At 34.8% G+C, this 26,075-nt stretch overlaps 3 protein-coding genes across 3 annotated transcripts; 1 reads left to right on the forward strand and 2 right to left on the reverse strand.

Annotated features, from left to right (window-relative positions):
- Window positions 1–1,566: 1,566 nt before the first annotated feature.
- Window positions 1,567–2,206, reverse strand: LOC114872598. The gene is made up of 2 exons (XM_029179948.2): window positions 2,074–2,206; window positions 1,567–1,870 (listed from the first exon to the last, which is right to left on the reverse strand). Exons 1-2 carry the CDS (start codon window positions 2,143–2,145, stop codon window positions 1,709–1,711), a joined length of 234 nt encoding a protein of 77 aa, XP_029035781.1. The 5' UTR covers window positions 2,146–2,206; the 3' UTR covers window positions 1,567–1,708.
- A 245-nt stretch (window positions 2,207–2,451) lies between these two features.
- Window positions 2,452–4,376, reverse strand: LOC114872590 (cytochrome c oxidase assembly protein COX18, mitochondrial). The gene is made up of 6 exons (XM_029179936.2): window positions 3,597–4,376; window positions 3,383–3,520; window positions 3,171–3,318; window positions 2,967–3,091; window positions 2,781–2,891; window positions 2,452–2,703 (listed from the first exon to the last, which is right to left on the reverse strand). The coding sequence occupies exons 1-6, from the start codon at window positions 4,098–4,100 to the stop codon at window positions 2,533–2,535; spliced, it is 1,197 nt and encodes a 398-aa protein (XP_029035769.2). The 5' UTR covers window positions 4,101–4,376; the 3' UTR covers window positions 2,452–2,532.
- Window positions 4,377–5,736: 1,360 nt separating this feature from the next.
- LOC114872328 (protein dissatisfaction-like) lies at window positions 5,737–24,046 on the forward strand. The gene is made up of 9 exons (XM_029179420.2): window positions 5,737–5,800; window positions 8,573–8,653; window positions 8,900–9,061; window positions 20,928–21,054; window positions 21,269–21,473; window positions 21,973–22,092; window positions 22,470–22,712; window positions 22,838–22,919; window positions 23,060–24,046. The coding sequence occupies exons 1-9, from the start codon at window positions 5,737–5,739 to the stop codon at window positions 23,311–23,313; spliced, it is 1,338 nt and encodes a 445-aa protein (XP_029035253.1). The 3' UTR covers window positions 23,314–24,046.
- Window positions 24,047–26,075: the final 2,029 nt, after the last annotated feature.

Genomic DNA, 26,075 nt, shown 5'->3' on the forward strand with positions numbered 1-26,075 from the left:
GGGATTTGATTCCGTTAGAAAGACAGAGAGGGAAGCATGCTTTGTCAACACAACAATCGAGCTAGTGCACACAGAACTGTTTGCCAATTGACTACCGAGAGGACAAATTGGCCCTCGTTGACAACAATCAGAGGCACGAGGGCTGATAAAGAGGCCGACTACGCGGCTGCAAACATCGCCTTCGGATAGGAGAGGAAATATGGAAAGCAAACACAGACGAGTGATTTAATCGTTTTTATTTTCTCGTTAGGATACATTTTCGTGAAGTGAGTGCACAGGTGGGTGCACAGGTGGGTCAAGGGTGATCGCAGTCGATGTTCCCTCGGGTTTGGTTCATCTTCGACCTTCTTGTTCTTTAGGAGCAATCGATTAATAATGGAATGTGTGTTTTTTTTTTAACACCTTTTCTTCTCAGGTACCATATTAGGTACTATAGTAGGTATTTTTAGGGTTCCCCTAGATATGGATCTCCTGTGAGAACCAGGTGGGTGTACAGATTGCACTGGATAGGAGAATTGGGGTTTATGAAGATAAGTTTGTAATATAAAATGTGTAATTATTGCATTTTTGTGCCTTGTTAAAAATAGTTGGCAATTAGTTGAAAAATAATTCTTCAGTTTCAAATTAATTTGGTAAACATTGAAGGATGCTATGTAGATAAACAACGATAAAGGAATTTTCTTCGAAATAGTACTTTTAAAAATAGAATTATAACGAAGTAAATAAACTTGCTGATGCAGAAGGTCCATAGTAGAGGAAACAGATGAAGATTATTGCTTAATAGCATCAGTATATTACGCACACACGATAGGGGATTCTTGTGAATGATAATTTTATTTTCATTCTGATTATTAGAAAAATCGTAGAGCCTTGAGATCTGACTTCTTAACCAATAGATAACGTTAATTAATGATTGCAGTTGCATTGTTAAATAATACAAATATTCAAAGACATGAAAATCTTTTCATTCAATTTGTAATAATAATTAAACAATAATTCGAATTTAAATAGATTCTCATTATACAAGATATGAATAGATTTTTTTAAATATCTTAACAAATTATAAATTATCAAAAATTCTAACTTATCCAAATTAATTATAAATTAAACTGAGGCTTAATGTAAAAAAATCTCTTTATACTTACTTTGTCTCTCTAAGCAATGAATACAATCAACCAGCAAAAGATCAACAATCTCTTCATCCTCTCGCATACAAAAGGCTTGCATTGTTCTTATGTATTTTTATCATGCCCCATAATAATAATCGAATTATCACGGTACGAATTGTCAGCGTAGAAGATACACTTCGATGAATGAACAGAAACGATTTATTAAAATTCTATCAAATGAACTGCTACCGATTATCTGGCTGACACCCGGACAAAGATCGTCTTTAGAATTTTGCATACATAAACCATTATACGTGATGCTTAAGTAAATTAATTGTAAATTAATTGTTAATTATCATTATGGGAACAGCAATGGTGCAGACTTCAAATTCATCGTAATATGAATTTAATAAAAGCAGTCTTCACAATGTTTGACACTTAATGAACAGATGAGTAATAGTTTAAAAGAAATTTTATTCAATTATTCCACATCATCCAAAATAAAATGTACAGAGAAGAAAAATGTACTTAGTTCATGGTTTTCTTCTTAAAACCGATTAAATTTACACTATAAGAGTACGAAGACTTAATTGGCCGATTTATCCACGATTCATACAATTTTCACGATTTGCCAGGGGATAGTCACAGGTGAGGGTGTTTGGATTAAATTCTGTTCCAGTGCCACAACTTAGAATGAAACATCCACTGTTGTCGCAGTGCTGGTACTTCGTGCAGTCACCTGGATAAGGAATGACCTCTCCCTAAAAATAATAAAAATGTAATTTTAATCTCTTCGCTCGATAATGATAGCTTGAATCAAATTTTCATTGTCCGCCCAATTTTCATTAGCACTATTATAGCTAATAGATTTCCAAATGAAGTAAAATTTTATCTCAAAAATAATACATTTTATGAATTAAAATGATAGAAAAATTAAATGGAAACGAGTGGTAGATGTACATACGTGAGTTACACAGAAGAAACCAATGCAAATAATCACACATAACAAAATTGTAGAGAACTTCATGCTGGCCATGGCTTCCTCTGCAAATCCGTTCCTTGTATCTCGAGTATCTTCTTTGCTAATGAAATGAATTTAATATATATTGCATGTTCTGCGCATAAATAAGGAACATGATTTAATCTGCTATCTGAAAACGGATTATTTTTTCGGTAACTTCTTCCTGTTTTTATCGTCGACATGTTGTGCAAGGTGACATTTTTTACGACCTTAGTACCATAGAACGAGCAAGATCAAAAGTGCAGGCAGCATTATATTAATTCTAGGAAGGAGATCTTAAAACAAAATCGCATTTGATATTTTGTACATTAATTTGCTTACTCTATCATTCTTCATAACGTTATTATTTGTTTTTTGAATCGAACATAAGAAATAGATTTTTCATTTTACCATAATTCAGTTTTATTTTAAACCAACTTTCAGTTTTAGACTTTTATACAATTCTGAATACGGATGTGGATACTCTGATTCGGTTTTAGGTATTCTTCCTAGTCGACGAAACTTTGGAGACATTAGAAGAAGAGTTTGTAGCACTGCAAGGCAATTGTGGGTGGTCCAGAACAAAGTCAAACACTGAAATTTGTTTCATTAAAGTTAGAATAACAATGAATAAATTATTTCAAATTTATTATAATTTATGTATAACTTACTGATGGTAGGTACGCCGCGATACTCATAAAGAAAACAGTAAGTACCCTTAGGAAATTTCTGTAATATCTGGCAAATTTTGTCTCATGTTGCTTGTGTAACATCTGGTTCATCTGAAAAATACATATTATTTTCTCATAAAGATATTCTTCTCTTGAATTGAGAAAATTAAATATTCTTATACATACTTCTATAAGGGCTAAACCAGATATCCCAAAAATTACAGGTAATATAAATGTAGGATCTCCAGCCGTAAGATCTGTTATCCATCCAAAACCACCACTAATAAATTGAAGATAGGTCTGATAAGCAGCTATGTAAAATATTTGATAAGTTTAATGCAGTACTGATTTCAATTTAAATGAATCAAAACAAAAAAATACTTTACTTACCTTCATCCCTGTCAGGTAACATATAACATATATTTCTTAAAGAAAAGGAAAAACTTATCCATACTGGTGCTTGCAGTATTATCATTACAACACTCTTAATTGGGTGACAGTTGTCTCTTTGATACAAGAATGTACGCTCCTCATGTATCTATTACAAAAAATAGTATTTAGTACTTCTATTAATATAACATAAATGTGCAAAATATACATACAGCACGCATGAAAGCAGCTTTTGCTTGTACTGGAGTCCATTCAGAATTCATCATATTCATTCGTATTTCCATTTTCAATTTTTTTGCAGTTTCTTCTAATTCATTCTTTATGTTTTCTATCTTAGCTTTAATTTGATACTGGAATCAGTTATAAAATATAAGTATTTTGTTAAGGTCATTATAATAAATTTAATAGAGCAACAGCAACACTCACATCATGTATAGTTAGTGGTAGATTTATAAACATTCTCATTATAATTGTTGTAACTACAATAGTTGCCCACCATGGTAAACCAGTTTGATCATGCATTATCTTTAACACATTTGTAAGACATTCCACAGGGAAACTTTCAGAAATAGCTTTCCATATACCATTGTTGTATGTCATAGTTTGATTTATAATTGCAGGGGCTGTATTTGAATAATGTCTAACGCTATTTGTTATAAAACTCTGTTTCATAAGAATTGTACTGGCTAGTATTGGAGTGCTTTTACATAAAAGTGGTCCTTTAGAAACATTGTTATACATAGATTGATGTAAAGAAATATTTTGTTTTTTGGGAAAATTGTCCTCATTTAAAAAATATCCTAATGTTTTACTTTTCAAAAAAATGCTTTCATGGATTGAGGCATTATGAGAGTGATGAAAGTATTTAACGAAAATGCTATTACTGTATTGGATGTTTAATATGGTTCTTTGAAATATTCGCGTAATCATTTTGATGAAAAAGATGTACAAGTATAACACTTGCGAGTAATATATTTTTATTCTACGTTTTAATATACATTTGTAATATATACAACTGTTGTGGCATAAAGGTTAGCTTCTAAACTAACCTCAAATGAATGGGGAATATTGTATGGGAGCAATAAAGGCAATTTAAATTAAATAATTTTATACATTTATTAGAATATTTCACATTGCTGCTATTTGATATTTTAAATTAAAACAAATATCATTAATTAAATTTTCGTAAAATATATCGCGGTACGAATAGAAATTGCTATTAACACCCTCTGTGTGTAAAAAGGGGAACCATGACAACAAAAACGATAAAATGTTTTCAACAGATGATCATTTATTGCAAATTAATTATTATTATAATTTGTTTAATTAATATCAAAATTTTATGCCATAATCTCATCTACAACATTTCTATATCTTAGGAGAGTTGTTTCATGAGAAACCAAAGTATCCTTCAGAGTTACTATTTATTGTTAATTAAACATTTTCTCCTTGTTCATAAATATCCTTCCATACTTATTATCTTTATTATCAATAAATTAACAAATTCCTATCTAAGTACATCAAATTAGTAGGAAATACTAAAAGGGTAAACGTACAACAAAAGCATCTTCTTCAATATTAACTACCATATAAAAACAGAATTATCAGATAAACATGTTCAATTTTATTACTAACATTTACATTATACAAAAATTAGTGAAAATGGTGCATGTACCAAGCGTCATACATATAAAATAGCTTCGAAACGACAGAAAAAGGGAAAATGGAAATGTCTACATCAGCTTTCTCTTAGCTGCTCCCCGAATTCGAAGCAATGTTCGTCTCAAAGCTCAGGGAATTGAGAGAATGTCTCTCGCCTCGTATCTTTGCATTGACATTTACCATCCCTTCTTTCTTGCAGGCTGCAGCTCGCTCCATCATGTCGATTTTCACCCTACCTCCGGGAAGAAACGGCGTAACATCTCACCAGCAAATAGCATCGCAATCCTGGCAGCCGCCTACGACGTCAGCTGAATCTCGAGGCACCGGTTGGTCGTTGAAATCCTGCCTGTTCTACGTCGACGAATGGGCGTGCTGGATACGCCCATCACCCCTTGCTACATACATCTGCACCCCTGTGTCGTCTGAGGGGTGGAGTCGACCAATGACACAGTGGTAACGTTCATCTGACAACGTGGCCTTCGGAGCCGCCCCCGTGGCTAACTAGCACTACCCCACTATAGTCACGTCAGCCACTCGGCCAGCAAGTCCCCGGGCCGTCTAGTCGCCCGTTGGAATTCCCCACCTATCCTCCTGCTGTCACCTTCCTCTGACCCCTCTTCATCTATGTTACCCAACTCTTTTAGGCCAACGTACCAGCCACATCGAAGAAGTGGTGTACATCGTGCAATAGCCTGACTGAGGCCGTACCTAGCGATGGCTATGAACCTGTTCCCTTCGTGATCCAGGAAATGGAACAAATCGACTGTTCAAGGTATTACTATGTGTCTATTCATTTTATACATATTCTTATAAGCATTATAATAGTGATTTAGTGTTATTTCTAAGGAAGTCTTGACATTTTTAAATAGACTGTGCTGGGATAAAATATTGTTTAGGGGTAGGAATGTCGGTCTCGATAAGTCACCAGATTATGAGAACGGGTGATAAAGAAAACGAAAGGAGGTTAAGTAAGCTAGTTCAAAGTGTTAACTATTAATATTTAAAAAGTGTGATCCATGTCAGGTGAAATGAGCAGAGTACCCCTTTTATCCCTCTGTAATTTGAGAGTAGGTTCTTAGAAAATTTCAAGATAATTCCTGAAATTAATTTATATAAGTTTAGGAATTCTGGTGGCATGAAAGGATCTGAGCCATCACTATTTACAGGTCGACGTCATATCTACGCCGACTCGCGGCCGTTTAGGAAGTTCTGTACGTGTGTTAGGCATCGCCCCCACAGCCCGTCAACCCACCCTCTCTTGGAAACACGTCGAGCGTGTTGAAGAACGACCCGTGATTCCAGCTAGTATGGCTACGGTCAGGGGGAGATAGGTAACTCCGACAGCCAATCGGGCAGCAGCCCGTATATGTGCGTACACCGGTGGCAGACGCACAGTGCTAACACTGACATTGCTACCAACACGAATGCGATCGCGGGTACGCCCTTCCCGACGAGATGAGTAGGTACGCCGAGGCTCGAAGCCACCTCGTCACGGAGAACGCTTCGAGACTTCGCGCGACTCTCTCGGCGTTGTGTCCGAACGACCTCCAGTCCGGTTGCCCATCTGGGGATGGTCGACTTTGGTCAGTCGCGAAGGATGGGTCAGTTCGATAAGGCGTGCCTCTTGCTTTTCTTGCCAGTGGTACATAGGAGTGATTTGCAACCCCCTTTGGGCATGGGGTGCTGAGTATACAGTGACACACGTGTATCTTTCCTTTCTTTTGTTTTTCTTTTCTTTTCTGTTTTTTTTTTTTTTTTTATTAATTGTATTCATGATTTGACTTAGTTTTTTGACGGTTTTTGAAGCTTGCAAATCTGGTGACACTATTAGTTCGAGCTTTAGCTTGTTGACGCTTGCCTCGCTCTCCGTGCGCGTTTAAATGGCTTTGTTTTTAGAGGATTTTCGTTTTGTATGTTTAGAAGAAGTTGATTATTTTTTATGTGCGATCCGTTCGTCGGTTATGTGACGGGTTTGGAATGGATTTTTTTCTTTTTGGTGATACCACCTGTGAGATCAGTTTTATGGAATTAGAAATTATGTATGATCGAAGTGTTTAGCTTCTGGTTAATAGGATAAATTTTAGTGTTAATTGATGCAATGATTATATTTAATTATATTATAACGAGGAAGTAATTGTTGTTTCTGCAAATATATCTACTTTTTCGTGTTATAGTAATTATTAGATTCAGAGGATTTATAATGCTCATAATTATCTAGATTATCTATATATCTTACTTATTTTAAAATCTTAATGAAAATCGTTTAATTTAATTTCAACCATGAAAGGGTTAACTACACTCTCCCTATCCGAGCTAATTCGACTAATTTCAAGCACAAATATAAAACTTAGAGGATTTTGCTATTGAAACCATTTATATGTAATAGACGTATAAGATATAAGACACCGTGGAAGTGTAAACGTCGAAGAAGGTAATCTGTTGGGGTTGAAGTAACTCGTCTGATCGGGTTAGGTTCGGTAGGTTTCTGGTGTGAGAAGAAGGTGGTTGGTTCCCCAGGCCAGAAATGGAAGCTTTGGTTGGCTTAGGCATGGCCGTGTTTTTCTTGCCGCGGATCATTAGGACGATTAGGGTTCCTTCGAAAAGGGAGAGAACAGATTAACGCCCGAGCTCTCCTTGCGGTCCGCCACGCTTTCTTAAACGCACTCCGCTTTCCGCCAGCTTTTCACGGTTTTAAATTCTCCCGTATCGATGATACTTTTCACGGTGGATTAATGGGGTATTCATCCCTTTGTTCTATGGACAAATTAAAAATTTCATTTTAAACGAATTTTGTTATTGTAATTATAACAACTGATTTAGTATTCTACTTAAATTTTATTTCATCAATTAGTAGAACCTTAGATTTGATGAAAAATAGAGTACTTTGAATAATGATGAATATGATGTTAGAACAATGACACTTTTAATTTCTTTCAACTCATTATTAATTAACACGTTAATTGCCATATGGGTCACTGGTGAATGGCACTTCACATTTTATAAAATAAGTAATAATTAACAAATAAAAAAAGAGGATTAGAATTATACTGGAATTGTAAGGTAAAAAGAGTAATAATGTAAAAATTAATTTTTAATATTTTAATTATCCATATTGCACCATACTGAATATTGATGTATTCCATTGTTAATAATAATAAGTCAAAACTGATTGCAAATATTCATTTTCACTGTGGCAGTTAACGTGTTAAAAATGGCCGCGATGGAACCTTAATAAGATTCCGTAGTAATTAAGTAGTAACAACCGTATAAAGTCAGACGCATAGAGCAACCTTACCTACAAACGTAATCAACGAATCTGTTTTGTTATTCTAATTTCTCCCATTGAGAAATCTCTATTTCTTTGATTACAGAAAATGTAATTCCTATTACCACAATTTTTTAGAAACAAGATATAAATTAATTTAGTAGCAATTTATTATATGACGTTGATTTTTTCTTCAATTTAGCATTTTTAATTTCATTTTACAGCATAACAAAATACGATATTCATAAATATTATAAAAATTTATATTATATTATTACTAAGTTGCTATTCAATTTATAAAATCACAATTCTGAAACTTATAGTTTAATTAAAATAGAAGAAGTAGAGTATCTAGTCACACAAAATCTCACTTCATCAGATGTTTTGCTTTTTAAACAAAAAAGAAACAATAATTCATAAGTCTTTTCATTTTCATTGCTCGATTGACTAATCATCAAGTCAATTTCTGTTGTAGGGGACAGATTACTTGATATACCGTGTAACGTATGCGGTGACCGTAGCTCTGGAAAACACTACGGCATCTACAGTTGCGACGGTAATTATTAAGCTCTTCTGTACTTTAATCTTTACCGGAATAATTATTTCAAATTAAAAAAAAAAACATTCCATAATAATGAACAACAGATTCGTTGATTACAGTTCGCTTTTGTTATTCGATAAATTCAATCTTCCAATTAGTTCCTTCGAGAAGCAATCGTTTTATCGGGACCTGTCCGTCGGGTACACTTTGAGGCGATCAATTTACTTCTAATCGCGTAATAAGAACTTGTTTGATTAACAGGTTGTTCAGGATTCTTCAAGAGGAGCATCCACCACAATCGAGAGTACATTTGCAAGGCCGAGGGCTCTATGAAAGGGCGCTGCCCCATTGACAAGACGCATAGGAACCAATGCCGTGCATGCCGTCTTGCTAAGTGTTTCGAAGCCAACATGAATAGGGACGGTAAGTGATGAAACTTGTGTAAATGTGTACATTAGCATGAGATCGAAGATAAAATATCATAGGTGTGATTTTCATTAAGAAAAATACTCCATGATGTCATAGGGCAAGAGGAATAATTAATTGATGTGTTTGTTTTTCAAAAATAGGGCCTTTTAAAAATAATATTATCAATAGAATCTTCATTAGGAAAAAAATCGTTTGTTTTTAAATACTTTTAAAAATATTAACACATTAGCTATTAACACTTGCAATTGAAAATTCGTTCATCATGAAAAATCTTTCTTCTTTTTTGTGAAATAATATAAAATAGTGTAATGCACTATTTTTTAGATTATGACAAGTTCGTTTTTCATTTTTATTTTAAATATATAATGTGATTGTTGATAGCAAATATGTTAATATTAAACATAAATAAGAATTTCTGAACGAGAAGAACAAAGTAGATTAGGGTATTACACTTGTACTTCGATTCTCATGTGATCTCACGGATCAAAGATTTTCGGATCAAGATCGGACCGCAAAGAAAGTGACTTCGGTCAGTGAATGGTCAGACAAACTCTCCTAAGCAAATGTGGCGTTGGGCCTAATGAAACAGTAATCGTGTCTGAGTAATCTATTTGTCAGTGGTTTTACAATTGATTTGTCAAAGGGTATGTTCTATCACACACAAAAGTTATTAAAAGGTGTGATCACTTTTTGATTTAACATTGCATCTTATATTATAAAATTAAATTATCAATTGAGTGATTTGCAGAAAATTTATCACGTTATCTATTTTTAATTTGTATTAAAAATGCTTTTTATTATTCTACTGAAATTTAAAAATCGTAAAACCTTCTAATGCATTTATTTTTAACTTAGAATTATTTAAATTTACAATTACAACTTACAATTATTTTTTTAAAAGACTTACAATTATGTATATTAAAATATTTCTCATATAAAACTTCTATTGACCTGAATTTTTGTGTAAAATTCTACACTTCATTGACATTTTTCTGTATGCAATAATTCAGAATCACAATTCTAAACTTCCAAATTATTTAAATTTGTTACCAAATTCCAATTATTTATCCGAATCATTTTCAATCTAAATTAAATTATATTATAATACAGCAGGATGTGTGCCTCTATTAACTGACGACACGAGAGATTTCAACAGAAGTATCACAAATATGAAGACTCAATACTGATTTCGCAGAATCATGCCACGTTTCGCTTTTCCCTGATCTCTCATTTGATCGTTACTATTCAGCTCGATATTTTCCCTTGTCATATACAAAATTCACGATACGAATGTGTATGCTCTTCGACGAACACCGTCAACCATTTCCATTTAATTAATTAATCGCTCGAAAACGAGTAATCTTCTTCCAATGCAGCATTACATTATGCCATTGATAAAAGATTGTCCAACAATTAACAAGTGTGTTCCTGGTAAATTCAATTGATTTTCTTGTACGACATTCCGCGAACATTGTTCCACTTAATAGTTCAATGAAATTTTGTTACGGTTAAGATAATCGATGGCGATGATTTCTATAGATTAAGAGGCTTTTCAATTTCTCTGTTACTCTCAAGCAGCATTCGAACACGTATCGATTCAGAGATGTATTTCGTGTGCCAAGGCAAATCCGATTTCATATCGATAAGTGCGCGACTTTATATAATCCTGGTTTGATATTTCAACTGAATATCCTGTCACGGTTGTGCCGTGATTCTTGTTTAGCATTTACTGGGAAATAAAATTCGTAGGTGGAATGAAACAGTAACACCTGTCTATGTTCACTGGCTTAACTAGGATTTGTTTTATGATGTCCAGGTTGTTTAGAAATTTGGGAATTTTGGGATTCTGAAATTCTGGGATTATTGAATTTTGAAAATCTGGAATTTTGGGATTGTGAAATTATAGAATTAGAAGGGGGCCACTCCACATTTCTGGAGGGAGAGAGCAGGCCTAATTTATATTAGATTACTGAATCCTTAATTAAAAACAGGAATGATTAATTTCCAAATTTCAAATTTCAAGCTTTCCATCTGCTACCCCCTAATATAACATCAATACCGTTTAAAGTAATATTTCCCTGCTATTTTCTTTCAATTACTCCAACAGACATAGTTTACAACTCCGATTCTCCCTAATATTCTTTTTTATAACTTCGTTACAATATCTGATACGCGTAACAAAAATTTTTACATTCGTTCAAAAGCACATAGAATCACGTAGAAGCATATAAATAAAAGGAAACACAGGGAGATGGAGAGAAGAGCAAAAGTAAAATAAGAAAAGAACGAGAAAGGCGTAGTATATTCAAAGGAAGGTGAAGGAGAATGACAAAGAGAGATAGAGGTACATATCGAAAGAGAAAGGCAGCCAGGGGCAGACCAGACCGCTCGATGGGGATGAGGGTGCCCAGGGTGTCGGGGGCGTTTAATGCAGGACGGGTGCTCTGGTTCCCAGCGGTTGCTGAGGCTCCAGACGCGAGTAAGAGAGGAGATTCAATTAGTGGCAGAGCTTCCTAACGTTAAGGAGACTCCACACAGGCTGAAGTGAGCCAAGTTCTCCCCTCTTCACGGTCATCATCCATGAAAACGACGCGAGTATGTGTTTGTTGCGGGACGTCCTTCTTGGATGCTGTTGATTTCTTATAAATTAGGAGTTCAGAAAGGTAATCAACGAAGATGAGTCTTATACACGAAGAGGGTGATTATGATCAGATAGTAATGTACACTACTGCTCAGAAGTCTTAGGACGCTTCTCCATTTTACCCTTGTGGTGTTTGTAAGGGATCTTTATTAAATTTTTCTTATTTTTAATAATTACTAAACAATAGTCACTTGAATTCTATTATCTACATTGAATTTTATTAACCCTCGGACGACGGACCATGGAGAGAACACCAATTTTAAATTTCACACTGCTCTAAAAATTATTCTTCCAAATTATGAAACCCTTTCGTTTAAAAATGATAAAAATTATATATTTAATTTTAAGTTGATATCAAGTTAATGTTTTGGTCTCGATTAAAAGGTTAAATATGACAAGGTTCATATCTTAGGACTTGGACAAAAGTTTAACTGTCTTTGACTTAACACAAAGTTTTCAATTTATTTCAAAAGCCAAATTTCTAAAAGAGAATCTATAATAATTGCACTACACAAAAGCATTAGAGAAAAGTAACGATAAGTATTGGTTCATTTTTATCTTCAATGGAATAGTGGTACCTACTTATTGTCAATAGCTTTAGTTTTATGAAAAACGTGGTGAAACGTTGTGAAAAGCCCATAAAACGTAGGTGACCACTCGGTAAGTGATATATATTATGTATGCGGTGCTCGGCTCTTCGCGAAGCGCCGCCGCAGGCATGCAATCATCCGCCGCCTGACAACCCGGAGATCTCTAACCCTCACACCATCGTGTACCAGCACCCTCCTCATTCACTGGAAATTCATCCCTCTCGGTGTCATTCCCTCTGCCCGTCTACCTTGCCAACGAAATGCCCTGCGCGGTTCCAGGCCCGTATATTTTGCGAAATATGGCGTTAAACGATATCAGAAGATTACCAAGCGGCTTACCGCGTAGGATTTGTAACTTGTAAAGGGAAAGAGAGGATTCGTGGTGGGTCCGATGAATGTTTCTTTCTTTTGACGATTTCCTTTTCTCCACTTCTATTCTCAGGTAGATATTTTTAATCTTTTTCCAAATTTACAAGTAAAATGGATATTTTTTTAGCAAACCATGGTTTCGTTCTGTTGAGGGGTTGTTTCTGACGACCATTTTAATTTTCTTTAAATTTAAGATTTTAAGTATAATGGAAGTCATTGGTGTAATCCTATGGGCCCTACACCATAGTACAAGATGACAAAAATGACTACCATATTAATTGGCTAATGTTAGTCTCTTTTTAAATGTAAAGGGTTAATGTGTCAATTATTTTCGAAAAGCTTGAAGCAAATGATTTGCGATTGATTCTAATTTATTTAATATGTTTAATATTGAAAAATTCATTTCAAAATATGCAATCATTGTCTTTTCTAAATAACTTTGTCTTTTTGACTTGTGTCACTTTTTATGTCAATTTCTATTATGTCAGTCAATGTATAAAATCTTTCATTGCAAGAATATTATAAATGCATGAAGATATGGACCAATGATAATAGTAAACAAAGCTTTTCAATTAACAATAAAGCAGAAGATAGTAAGTCTTGACTTGTCAAAATGGAATAAATTAAAGCCTCGGTTCTCGTTGGCCGTACGGTCAACATCATTTCCAGTGTACACATTGAAATCGGGCGGAGGCCCTTGGATCGGCAAACTTTGCCTCGTTTCATGCCCAATCGATCGTGGCTCACAAGTTCGAAGTTTAAATCTCTTTGTTTCCGTTCATAATTCGAAGCCACCCTTTCTGAAAGTAGCAAGTATCCTCTGAACCGGAATTAAACCGACGGCACCCCGTGTTTGCCACTTTCGCCGGTTGAAAATCGGGATTATTTCCCGATACTTCGTTTCCACGACTAACTTTCACGCTTTCCGCGTTCGTGACGAAGGAAATAATTGGAACGGCGTTAATCCTTCCCGATTTTACGTTTCATCGCACTTCGCATTTCGTCGCCGGTGTCAAATGAGACTGTGGTTCGAATTTCACTTCGACAGTTAACTTTTTCGCCATTGCGTTTCGTTGCTATTGTAGCATTATACTTTTTCCAAAATTATGTCAAATAGTAGAAACTTATAAAAGATTAAATTCATTATTTTAGAACGGTCAAGAAGTGAAAGAAAAGCAATTTTCCCATTAACCCTCGGACAGCGGACCATGAAGACAGCCCCAATTTTAATATAATTCTATATTTCATATTATTTTCATTTTCTAAATTCGGAATCCAAGAAACGATCAGCTCAGTGACAATGAGACTGTCGTCAAGTCATGATGATACAACCCCCCGAAAACCGAGAAGTCCTGACAAGAAAACCCATGTCCTCGAGCGACGAATAACAAAAGTGTCGAAAAGGGAAAGATAGAAACAAAGCTGGCCCATGGTTTTGGCCGATCGGCTGTCCATCCTGGTCGAAAACGTTTCGGTCACGATGGCGGGAAGAAAGACAGACGGACAGACGCGGAGAAAACCATGGAACGAGGGGCGGTGAGAATGATGGAATGGGGTTGCGTGGGAGTGGACGGCTGGTAACGCAACGAAGCGAGGCGTGCCGTACACGCGGCCAGCAGCATCAATCCATCCACATAAACGGTAAACTGTAAAGCGGTCCTGAAGGGAGACAGCCAGATAGGAACGGAAACGTGGAAACGGGTTCGACGCACGAGAGAAAAGAGGAAGACAACGCGATGGTTGCTCTCCCTCTTGCGGTAGGACACGATGTGTGTGGACGGAACGGGTCGTTGCGCTAAGCTGGGCTTTGATCGTCACCTGTCATACTAACGCTTCGAGGAGATGCATCACGAACACGGTTCACATAACTGCGAGCTATACATCCGCGAATTTATGCATTTGGGTGAGAGGAATCTTTGTTCTGTGAATCATTCAATATAGCTTTTACAGAATGAGGATGAGATTCTTCAGAATTTTGTAATTAACGTGGGCTATAATTTGGACTGGATTAAAATTCTGGGGGTTGGGGCTATCAAACTTTTGAGAACCCCCTTGGTTCATGAATTGAAATTTGTTGTAAATAAAATTGAATTACATTTAGGTGTGAGGAAATAGTAAACAAAATTTCTTTTAATATTTTTTACTATGGTAAATGGAAGGTTTAGCAAGGGGCCCCCTGGAAAGTGGCAATTTGAAGAAGAATACAATTTTACTGTGATAAGAAAATTTAAATTTAAATTTAAATCTAAAAGTAGATCGGGTAATTACTGAGTGAAGGATATTTGGAATGAGGGTGGATAATTGTTTTTAATATACATAGCTACACGTAATGTGCATGTGAAATGCAACTAAGAATCTCTGTGTGTGAATCCCTTGTGCATAGTCCTGCCGGACACATAATCCTGTTGGACAGCCCATTAATCGTCGGTCATCTCATTTAAACATATGTGAAACGTCGCGCGCTAACCCTCCTGTTAATCTGCATAACATACATACCTACTTGTATCGTGAATCAGTTGACCATTTCCGGAAGAGACAACGGATCAGGTGCTGAACGTGACCCATATCACGTATAGGAAAAATTCATTCTAATTTTTCATTCAATTTTTACTTTCAGTTCTTATTCTGTTACCTTTTCAAATTTCATTGATTCTTTAATATGATGGTTAAATAATGGTATTAGTATTAATTAATCATGTGGGATTTCAAATTTTAGTTGAAATATGTAAGTAATAAGGAATGTTCAACAGGAGGCAGTAGTACAAGTGAATTTTTATGGAAACTTGCAGTAATTATTGACTATTACTACTTGAAAATATCCTTATTATACTATAATTATTAAATGTATTTGGAAGTTAATTACCTTCCATTTCTACTTCTGCTTTAAATTGGTAAAGGATAAAGAATGAACGCCAGTAGTATAAGTAAATTATTTTGGAAACATACAGTAATGATTGACTATTACTACTTAAAATTACTAATTTTTGAAGCCATAATATAATAAGCAGAGGTGTCAACTATTTAATGACTTTGAATTTCAATTTTTACTGAAAACGTATAAGTAATGAATTATGTCCTTCCGACGGCAGTAGTATAAGTCAATCATAATGCAGCCATGGAACAATAATTTGCTTTTACTACTTAAAAGAGGTAACCATTCATCACATAATTTGAATATATATTAATTTCTCATAAATTTCTCTTACAATTACATTGTTATACGCTATTATTTATTTCACAATAATTATTACAATTCTTTACCCGCTAACTATCTTACAAACAATATCTCACAACACTAATTACCCAGACACAATCATAACAATTAATCACTAATTACTCATCAATGACAGAAAAATCATTCATCAATCATCCAATACAGAAACACGTTAAACACCCACAAACTTTCCGCTATTTTGACATGTATCGGAACAGTCATAGTATTTTCTATAAGACAGAAAATCGGTTCATAGGGTCGGCTCCCTTTTCATCGTCCAACACGCGCCCACACAATCACATGTTTGCACACACATGATAGACTTCCATATGAATCTCTCCGGAGTGGTAACACGTGTTCGGCCGCGTCGTACACCCGAGTCCGACACACGAATCGCGAATTTGGCCCCTCCAATCGGTTAAACTCGTCGGTACGGAAACGTTGATGGCGATACTGATGGTGGTGGATGAAAGCGAGGCTGATGGTGGTGGTAGTCGATGTATCAACCCCACTCACTCGGGGATTAGCCTTAGAGATCGCTGACTGCTGAAATGTTCACAGATCGGTTTACCGTTTAGCAGGATAGAGAGTGTGAGCCCCGTGATCCATGGCCCGTGTGAGCACCGACCCCATGCACCGTCACGTACACATGGCTGTAACAGCCTGTGGCACACACTCGAATTTCCCTTTCCCGCATACGTCCATCGCGTGTTCACGTTCTACGATCGTACACTTGTGCCGCTTTATTTTTCACTGCTCTCTTTTTTGCTATTTTACCTTTACTAGTTACTCCTAGAGCTATTGTTAAGCTCTTTTTTTTTTCAGAGCACAGAGGAGCTTAAATGGAATTGATTTCTTCGAAGAGCTTCAGATTTCTCTGTGATTCAATTTTAATTACTTACTTTAAAATGTTTTATTCAAATATGTTGCTGTTCATTTTTTTGACTGCTGAAATAATTAGCAATTATAAGAGTAACATTTATTCAATTTATTCTTTGCACAAATTTTTAATTATTTTCCAAAATAATTAATGCAATTCTTTCTTTTTAACCGACTTTTAAAAATGAGGAGGTTACTCAATTCAATCAGTATATATATTTTTTTCTTTTTTTCTTTTCTTTTTCTTCACTTATATAAAAGACACTTCCTGTTGCTCCTTTTTTCTTCATCAACCTCTTCATCCCCTATCTTCATCATCTTTCCAAATATCCAGCTTTCTGTTGGGTTCTATTAGCCTATGACCAACATTTTCTCTCTTTCTATGACGAATGACAAAACGCAAAGCCTTGTGGCCCAGGACGTCTAACCCGGCCATGTCGCGAATACACAGGCCGATGCCACTCAACTGTGGGAACTCGTATTGTAGATCACACGTGGCACGCGAGTATTACGGTGGCTCGTGGCTTCTGTGTGCATTGGATGTAGTACAGAGGCGAGAGAGCGAGCAAGCAAGTTCGAGTCAGTCGAAAGAGAAAAGGAGATAGGTGGGTGGATGAAAAGGGAACAGGGCGCGGTCCATTCCAGCGCATGCGATCCTAATCCTCGCGTCCATTCGACGTCCGGATCGTGAGCACGCACGTACTCGAAAATCGTCCCCTTAAGCCCCCCTAGACCGGGCGAAAAATTGTTCGACGAATTAAGAGGAACGTGCACTCGGGGAATTCGTCGTCATAGGGTGAACGGGGTAAAATTTAGAGTTCGTTTGTAGACTACGGAAAACATCTTTTTACATGCAAATTTTTGTGTATCGTTTTTTTTTTTTTATTGAATATAGGATGATTTTTTAAGGATGGGAGGATGTAATTCATTGAACACTTAGATAGATGTAGAATAATAATTAGATGAATGTATTTTCAAATTATAATCACAATCTATTAAGAAAAATCATAATTCTCGTTTATTCTTTCATAATGCTTTTGCAGAAATGCAAATTGAATGTTTGTTATTAAATAAACATAATTAAAAAACATTTTAAAAATCGTAATCATGATAAATATTGAAAACGATTTATTTTATACCATCAATAATAATGAAAATAAATTTGCCTTCATATTCGTAAGAATTATTCATTTCATAACATGGATTATCGTTTTCTCACAAATAATCGCTGAATTTATAATATCATACAATTTCAGTAATACCATACAATATTTTAAATAATAAAATTGCTTAACAAATTTAATTTATTCAATAATATTTACCTTCCTGTTTATCGGAATATTTCTTTAAGGTATATCCGATTACATTTCAATAAATCGTGAGCTACAGAATCAAAGAATTTGTATATTTTATGAACGATGCGTATTAAAAAACAAGAATTTTTGTTAATTCAATAAAATAAAATGCTTCTGTGAAATATCAGAAGGAATATTCCAAAATTCTATGCAATGTACTTTTAAAATTTAGTTATAAAAGAAAATTCAATATGATGCTTTATGGTACAATAATTAAAACAAAATAAATAAACAAATTAAATTTAATCATTCTATATAAATTTGATAATGAGAAAAGTCTTTTCCTCTTCATGTACTTTCTTCCTACCTTTTATTATGATAATTTAAAAATTTGACACAAAAGTTGTTCATCTTGTGTATGATACAAAAAAATGGGTAACTGAATGCCTTTAAAAATGAATTTTATATTTTAATATCTCGACTGCATGCGGCATACGAGGAGCTTTGCTTACAAAGCAAACAAGCACGTAGCTCTCTGGTTTTTTCCCCTGGCAGGAAATTCTACGATGAAAAAACAATTATTACTCTCGGAAAATAATAATATTTGTACCTGTTCCGATGCACGGCCAATTTAGTCGATAAAGCAAACAGACCCGAAGCGGATTTCACCTCGCCTTACTTTCGAACTGATTGCATGCATGTATTTGTGCTTGCAAACCGTTCTATTTCTCTTTAATAAAGCCTGAAAATTAAGGAAAAAAATAATACGTGTATGAAAATAATTAAAATATTTTTAATTTTGTTGTTTTTTTAAATTCAATATATACTGTTTAAATAACATTTTACTCATGCATAGCTCAATCGCTCTGTTATTTAAAAATTAATAATAACAGTACTAATAGTATTATATTAAAATATGTATTACTATAATATAAAATCATTTGTACTAACTTCAGTTTTATAATAATAATATTACAAATGCTATTATCTTTTTATATTTAGGATCATAAAACATTTAAACATTTTCTATCCCTGCAAATATTTCCCACCCCTAATATACTGATTACTTAAATTTCAAAATAATACATAATACTCCAAGCACTATTACTTTTTATAGCTACTAATATCTTTTTCCTGCAATATATATTCGTGAAACTTGTTTTATACAAATCAGAATATCCAGAATTCTCAAACGTTATCTGCGCCAGTTGAAGACCTACCTTCAAAGGGTTTCTCTCAAGGTTCACCCCGTCAGTTTCTCTAATCACATCAAGCAAAACGTAAGAGATTCTTCAAAAGATACTTACTCTGGTGGAAGGTTAATTGCTCTGAAAACAAAAACGAGCTCTCCTCTGACTCTGACCCGTAACCAATCATTATATCACGCGATTCCGTCGTCAGAAAGAGATACTTACTCCGCCAATGGTAGAACAGAATGAAGAGCAGATATTGCGACGCCAGTGCGAACGTGGGAATCCACGGCTGCTATCCGCTCAGCCTCATTAATGATGATGTGCTTGCCACCCAGTTGCAGTTCCACCCTCTCTCTCTCTATCTCTCTCTCTCCCTCTTCGATGTACATACATTCACACCCTCTACATATTTCAACGTGTGTATGCCTCTGTCTAGAGGAGGTCTTTCTCCCTCTCATTCGTATCCTCTTCTCTTTCTCTCAGCTCCGCTTCGCCAAGGAGACCCCCGTGGAAGCTGACGCCCGACCAGCCACCGCATTCACCCTCCCCATTTCTCTTCGTGGTGGATTCAACCCTCCTACAGGCTGGTCGACCTACCTACCTTACCGTCGTTCCACCTCTCCTCTGCCTCCTGCCCACCCAGATACATCTCGTACATCTCGAACAGGCCGTTTTCTACCCACACCGAAACTCAATTCCGCGCAACCTGCGCGGACTTTTTCGCTCCCACCGTTAAGTTCTTAGGTGATATTAATAGGAAACCGCCGGGAGATCGAGCGAGGGACCTTCTATTACAGGGATGATTTGTGATTCCCGCTCTTTGCTCAATGAATTTGGTTTCTTCATTTTAGTTTCTCGCTTTCTTTGCAAGGGGGACGAGGGTGGACAGTTTGATCGCAGGAAAGAAGTTCTTCGAGATAAATGAAATGATTAGGGAGAGAATGCTTAATTTCAAAATATAAGGATATTGAAATTAGTTAATCTGGAGAGTTAATGGTCAAATGATTAATCCTTGAGAATGGGTAAAAATATTGTACATATTGTTTCGAATTTTTTATTATTATTTCTGGTATTGATAATTGAAATATTCGTGGTTGTTTTATAACCACTCAGTTTGGGGTTCTGGATACCTCAAGCTTAAGAATTTGGGATCCTAAATGGGTTATTAAAATATTCTAATGACATTCATAAAATTGTCAGAGTATAAAAAGTATTTTATTCCGCGTTCTCCTTTCTTGAATGTACTTTTTATTTGAAGCTAAATAAGTAGACTTAATTGGATTATTTTCTCCCCCTGAGAAGACTTTGAGTGACATCAATGAAGTTATTCAAGAAGATATTCTGGCATTAAGAGATCATTTGTGAAATTATTTCAGGAATCAATCATTGCCGAGCTCTTGATAAACAAGGGAGATTTAATTTGAAAGATGTTTATGGAAAAACATGTACTAATGTAATTCTTTGGATTGAAAATTAAATAATTCTTGTAATTATTTCTTCAATTTTATTGAATATTAATTATAACTAATATTTTGTAATATAAATTAAAACACAGAGACATAATTATTAGATTGTAATAATAAAAATTAATTTTGTTAATTTTCATTGGAAATGTAATTTCATTGGAAGATTGAAATCGAACACAAAGATAATATAAATTCGTTATGATTGATGTTTAGCAGTACAACATGAGCGTGGACCAAGGAAGCCAAAACAACACCAACAACAATCACCAATCACAACACCAATACACAATGACCGATTAAGGACTGGTCTTGGCTCCCCTTACGTTCTATCACCCCACAGGTATATATTAAATTTATAATAAAAAAATATTTGAAATTAGACTATATATTAATTCTATATTTTCCATTCTATATACAAATAATTCTTACAATCCCTTAATTAAATATACATACAAATTATTATAAAATAAAAAATTACAGACTAATTGTAAACCATGCTCCACAACTTTATTCTTGGATTAAAATCAATACAATTTCTTTGACAATATTTATAGAAGGTTCAGATGTGACCAGAGGTTCACACCTTATCCACGACCAGTGGCACTGGTACAGAAACCACCGGAGGACTCTCCATCCCCTGCACCATTGGCTCTACCACATTCTCCTTCGACCACGACCCTCTACTCAGCACCCCCAACCGTCACCCTGGCACCACAACCACCCCTTCTTCAGATACTAATGTCCGCCGAGAAGTGTCAGGTAAGTAATTCAGCTCAATTTGCTCGAGCTTGGTGTTTCCCCTTTTGCAAACTTTATAACAGCAACCCGTTAAATCCTACCCCTTTTAAACATTCGACTGAAAGTGATCAATCTTGGGGTGTCTTTGTTTGAGGTTCGCTTCTGAAAAAATAATTGTAGGATGAAAATTTTTGAACAATATTCAGATTTTCTTGGTAGTCATTGGAAACTTAGTAAAGATATTATTTAAAAAATTCTAGGGTTAACAAATAAAAGATAAGGAAAAAAATGTGGTGTCACTGACACTATACTAATAATGCAAAATACTAAATACAAGCTTTGAAATTAAAAAAGAAATGACTGTTTAATGTCCTTAAGAATTCATATTATGCTGTGTCTGACTATATACTGTTTGTACTACTGTGGCTGTTAAAATACTTCCCTTCAATGGCTGTCACATATTAACATTATTAAAATCTCCTCATTTCTCATCACCCACATATTTGTTTTTGTTTCTAAGGAACTCGTATGGAATGCACGACTACAACCGGAAACAGAGTATTCCCTGGAACAGACGGAAACTAGTCACAATTCGACGGGGACATCACAAAATCCCAATCCCACGCGGGAGCTATTACAGGTAAAAAATGTTAGTCTGTTTCAATGATTATATAATTAATTTTTCTATTAATTCTTCTAACTTCAACTTCATTAAAAGGTGTAATAAATAAAAACGAAGTAACCAATGAAATTGCTTTCATATATCTTTATCTAGAAAAATATTAATATTATACTATTTTGCATTTTAATTTAAATGAAAATAATTAACATGAATATTAAATTAAAATACCTGAAGCTTTAATGATTTCATTTTTTATTAATCAAATGATCCAAATATAAATTATGTCTTTAAAAATGATATTTTAATAACTTTTAATGAAGTTCGTAGTGCTGATATTATATTAAAAATTGTTAATAAGATTTCACTCGAAGATAGAATTTAATTATACATTTCAGGAAACAACTGCTCGTCTACTGTTCATGACTGTAAGATGGGTTTGTTGTCTACCACTTTTCCAGTCGCTATCAAAAAACGATCAATTATTATTGCTCGAAGGATCCTGGACACAACTTTTTCTTCTTCACCTAGCACAGTGGTCCATATCCTGGGACATTACCGGGCTATTAGAGGACGAACAGATACGTGGAAGATTTTCAAAGGATGAAGTTGGAATAAATCAAGAATTAATTATCATTCAGGTAAATTGAGAATTCATTATCATCCAATTTTTCAACATAAAATAAATTGAACCAATTAATATTTTAAACAGAGATAAAAAATTATATTATCAAAGTTTGATTTAATTATTAAAAAATTGTTCCAGGCTATAGTATGCCGTTTTAGACAACTCTCACCTGATGTCGGTGAATGTGGATGCATGAAAGCAGTAGCATTATTTACTCCAGGTACAAATTTTTAACAAAACTCTGACAAGTATATTACAAATAAAATAGTGATATTTGAAATTATTTGAAATTATTTTTAAGAAATGGATAATTTTGATTTAGAAATTAATTGAAGGCTGTTGCGATGAATTTGTTTATAGAAACGGAGGGTCTCCACGCCACGGAATCGGTCAAAATGTTGCAGGATCAAGCACAGTGCATCCTGGGGGATTACACAACATCCCGTTACCTACGACAACCAGGTAGAAGCGGGACGTTAATGTACCTGGTCGGATATTTAAAGTCCGTCTCGTCGAAGACGGTTGAACGTTTGTTTTTTCACGAAACAGTAGGTGAAATTCCAATTTCTCGTTTGCTCGTCAACATGTACCAAATGGAAGGACACACGACTTGAAGATTCTTGATAAATGGTAACAATTTCTTCGTGGCTTTCCAAAACTCTTCCAGGTCTTTTGAATAATCACAAGGGACGAGAAAAGTTTTCGAAAGACCTGTAACCAAAGACTGTGACTGTATGAAAAGTTTCTGATCTTTTCACGAGTAGCTTTTAGAATTCTTTTTAATAATGAAATATCTGCGGTTCGTGTTTCATTAGACTGTATTAAACAATTAGTTACATAGCTTTATCAGCAGTGTATCTTGTAAATGTTTATTTAAGAATTAGTAGAGTTCGTAGTTTCTGCAAACTGTAAATTGTGAACATAGTATATTTATTTTTCGTTATTATTTGTTAATTACATTGTACCATTATAGAGTGTAAATATATTATTTATTATATTGTTCGTTATCGTCGTTTAGAAGATAATGATTGATGCAGGGATTAATATTACAGGTTTAAGTTTCTATTTTTTATCAAATACTAGATTTTATAAGCAAAAAAGTATACGTGATCATTTTTAATAATTATATTGTAATTTGATAATTACATCCTTTGTTATAAATTCTAATAAATAAGAGTGTATAATTGTTCCAAAGCTGTACAGTACCGAGCATGATAGATTTCCATGAATTTCTGGCTTCCATCGTAGAAAAGCCGCTTTTCTAAATTCTTTAAAAAAATTAATATCATCAAAATTAAGGTTCTGAGAATTTTTGCTTTTCGGTAACGCTATTTTCCGTAGCCTACTGTGCTCGATACTGCACATTATATAAATTTTGTTTAAACATATCTGATTATAATAAATTAATTTGAATATTTGTTTATTTGATTTAAATATGTTTGTTACAAACTTTTTCTTTTTAGGAAAAACACTGTATTTTTTACATGTTAGCATGAAAATGATTTATACGGATCTGTAAAAAATAACGAATAACTAAAATAAAATTGTAAAAAGTATTACATAGTGTTAATGGTGTTTCCCCTACCTAATCCCTCATCAGTGTACAAAATAAATATTTTAATTTAATGAATTACTTTTTAAATAATGTAACGTTTGACACAACCACTTGTATCCTTGCATCCTTAACATTTCTGCATCCCTTATATCTCTGCATCCCTGATATCCCACCACTGCGCCCTCTGACAACAACATTGTCAACTAAATTATCGACGTCGAATCAGCGCCCTCTGCTAAACATACATATACCCTTATTTTATTTTCTGCGTTCATTTAATTTGCTGTATTCATCTTTTTAACTTCTTAAATAAACTCCATAGGAGGACGAAGGTATCGATTTTATTACTTCCGCGTGCATCCTCTACATCCCTGATTCCTTTACATCTCTGCACCCCTTATAAAACTGCATTACTGCCTTCCTTACATCTCCGTATCTTTTACATCCTTTAATTTTTTATATTCCTCCATCCTTTACATCTCTGCATCCCTTACATCCCTTATGTCCCTGCAACCCTTATAGCACGGCATTCCTCACATCACTGCCTTCCTTACATCTCCGTATCTTATACATCCCTCCATCCTTTACATCCCTGCATCCCTTATATCCCTTATGTCCCTGCAACCCTTATAATAAATATATTACAAAAACTGGTTCAAGTAAAGGTAAGTAATGGTAAGTAAAGGTAAGTAATTTTTGAATTTTTGGCCCTCTAGCGGCAAAAATGTGAACTAAAATTTCAACCTCGAATCAGCGCCATCTGGGGACCAAAAAAGGAACTAAATCATGCTGAAATTTTGGCCCTCTAGCGGCAAAAATGTGAACTAAAATTTCGATGTCGAATCAGCGCCCTCTGGTGTCGAAAAAAGGAACTAAATCTTACTCAATTTCTGGCCCTCTGGCGGCAAAAATGTGAACTAAAATTTCGATGTCGAATCAGCGCCCTCTGGTGTCGAAAAAAGGAACTAAATCTTACTCAATTTCTGGCCCTCTGGCGGCAAAAATGTGAACTAAAATTTCGATGTCGAATCAGCGCCCTCTGGTGTCGAAAAAAGGAACTAAATCTTACTCAATTTCTGGCCCTCTGGCGGCAAAAATGTGAACTAAAATTTCGATGTCGAATCAGCGTCCTCTGGTGGCGAAAAAAGGAACTAAATTTGTATAAAATCGCAGGCCTTACAGCCGCAAAAATTTCAACTCAATTTGCAGGAATATAAGTGATACAAGGATGTAAAGGATACAGGCATATACGGGATGCAGGGATGTAAGGGATGTTGGGATATAAAGAAGGCAGGAATGTGAGGAATGCGGAGATGTAAGGAATGTCGGGGTGTAAGGACTAAAGATATGTAAGGAATGTAGGGATGTAAGGGCTAAAGATATGTAAGGAATGTAGGGATGTAAGGGATGAAGAGATCTAAGGAATGTCGGGATGTAAGGGATGAAGATATGTAAGGAATGTAGGGATGTAAGGGATGAAACGAATGCAGAGATGTAAGGGATGCAGAGATATAAGCGTTGCAAGGGTGTAAGGAATACAGGGCTGTAAGGGATGCAGAGATGTAAAAAATGCAGTAATGTAAAGGATGCCGATATGTAAGGGATGCAGGGCAATAAGGAATATAGGGTTGATTCTTGTGAGACCCACAAATAGGGGTAAAATAATAAATAAAAAGATAAAATAATAGGCGAGGCACACAGGAAGAATAAAAACATCGGGGTCATCTTCCTTATGAGTTTATTCAATAAGCTAAGAAGATAAATACAGCAAATTAAATAAACGCAGAAAATAAAATAAGAATATACTTATGTTTAACAGAT

The sequence above is a fragment of the Osmia bicornis genome, chromosome 3 (assembly GCF_907164935.1).
Source record: "Osmia bicornis bicornis chromosome 3, iOsmBic2.1, whole genome shotgun sequence".
NCBI lineage: Eukaryota > Metazoa > Arthropoda > Insecta > Hymenoptera > Megachilidae > Osmia > Osmia bicornis.

Excerpts from the sequence above, each read along its gene's own strand:
- LOC114872598 (XM_029179948.2), bottom strand. The coding sequence starts at position 2,145 with ATGGCCAGCATGAAGTTCTCTACAATTTTGTTATGTGTGATTATTTGC. Across the intron at positions 1,871-2,073 it reads GTTTCTTCTGTGTAACTCAC|GGAGAGGTCATTCCTTATCC; the intron begins GTATGTACATCT and ends TATTATTTTTAG.
- LOC114872590 (XM_029179936.2), bottom strand. The coding sequence starts at position 4,100 with ATGATTACGCGAATATTTCAAAGAACCATATTAAACATCCAATACAGT. Across the intron at positions 3,319-3,382 it reads AAGCTGCTTTCATGCGTGCT|ATACATGAGGAGCGTACATT; the intron begins GTATGTATATTT and ends TTTTTGTAATAG. Across the intron at positions 3,092-3,170 it reads GTTACCTGACAGGGATGAAG|CTGCTTATCAGACCTATCTT; the intron begins GTAAGTAAAGTA and ends TATTTTACATAG.
- LOC114872328 (XM_029179420.2), top strand. The coding sequence starts at position 5,737 with ATGTCGGTCTCGATAAGTCACCAGATTATGAGAACGGGTGATAAAGAA. Across the intron at positions 5,801-8,572 it reads AGAAAACGAAAGGAGGTTAA|GGGACAGATTACTTGATATA; the intron begins GTAAGCTAGTTC and ends TTTCTGTTGTAG. Across the intron at positions 22,093-22,469 it reads CCACGCGGGAGCTATTACAG|GAAACAACTGCTCGTCTACT; the intron begins GTAAAAAATGTT and ends TATACATTTCAG.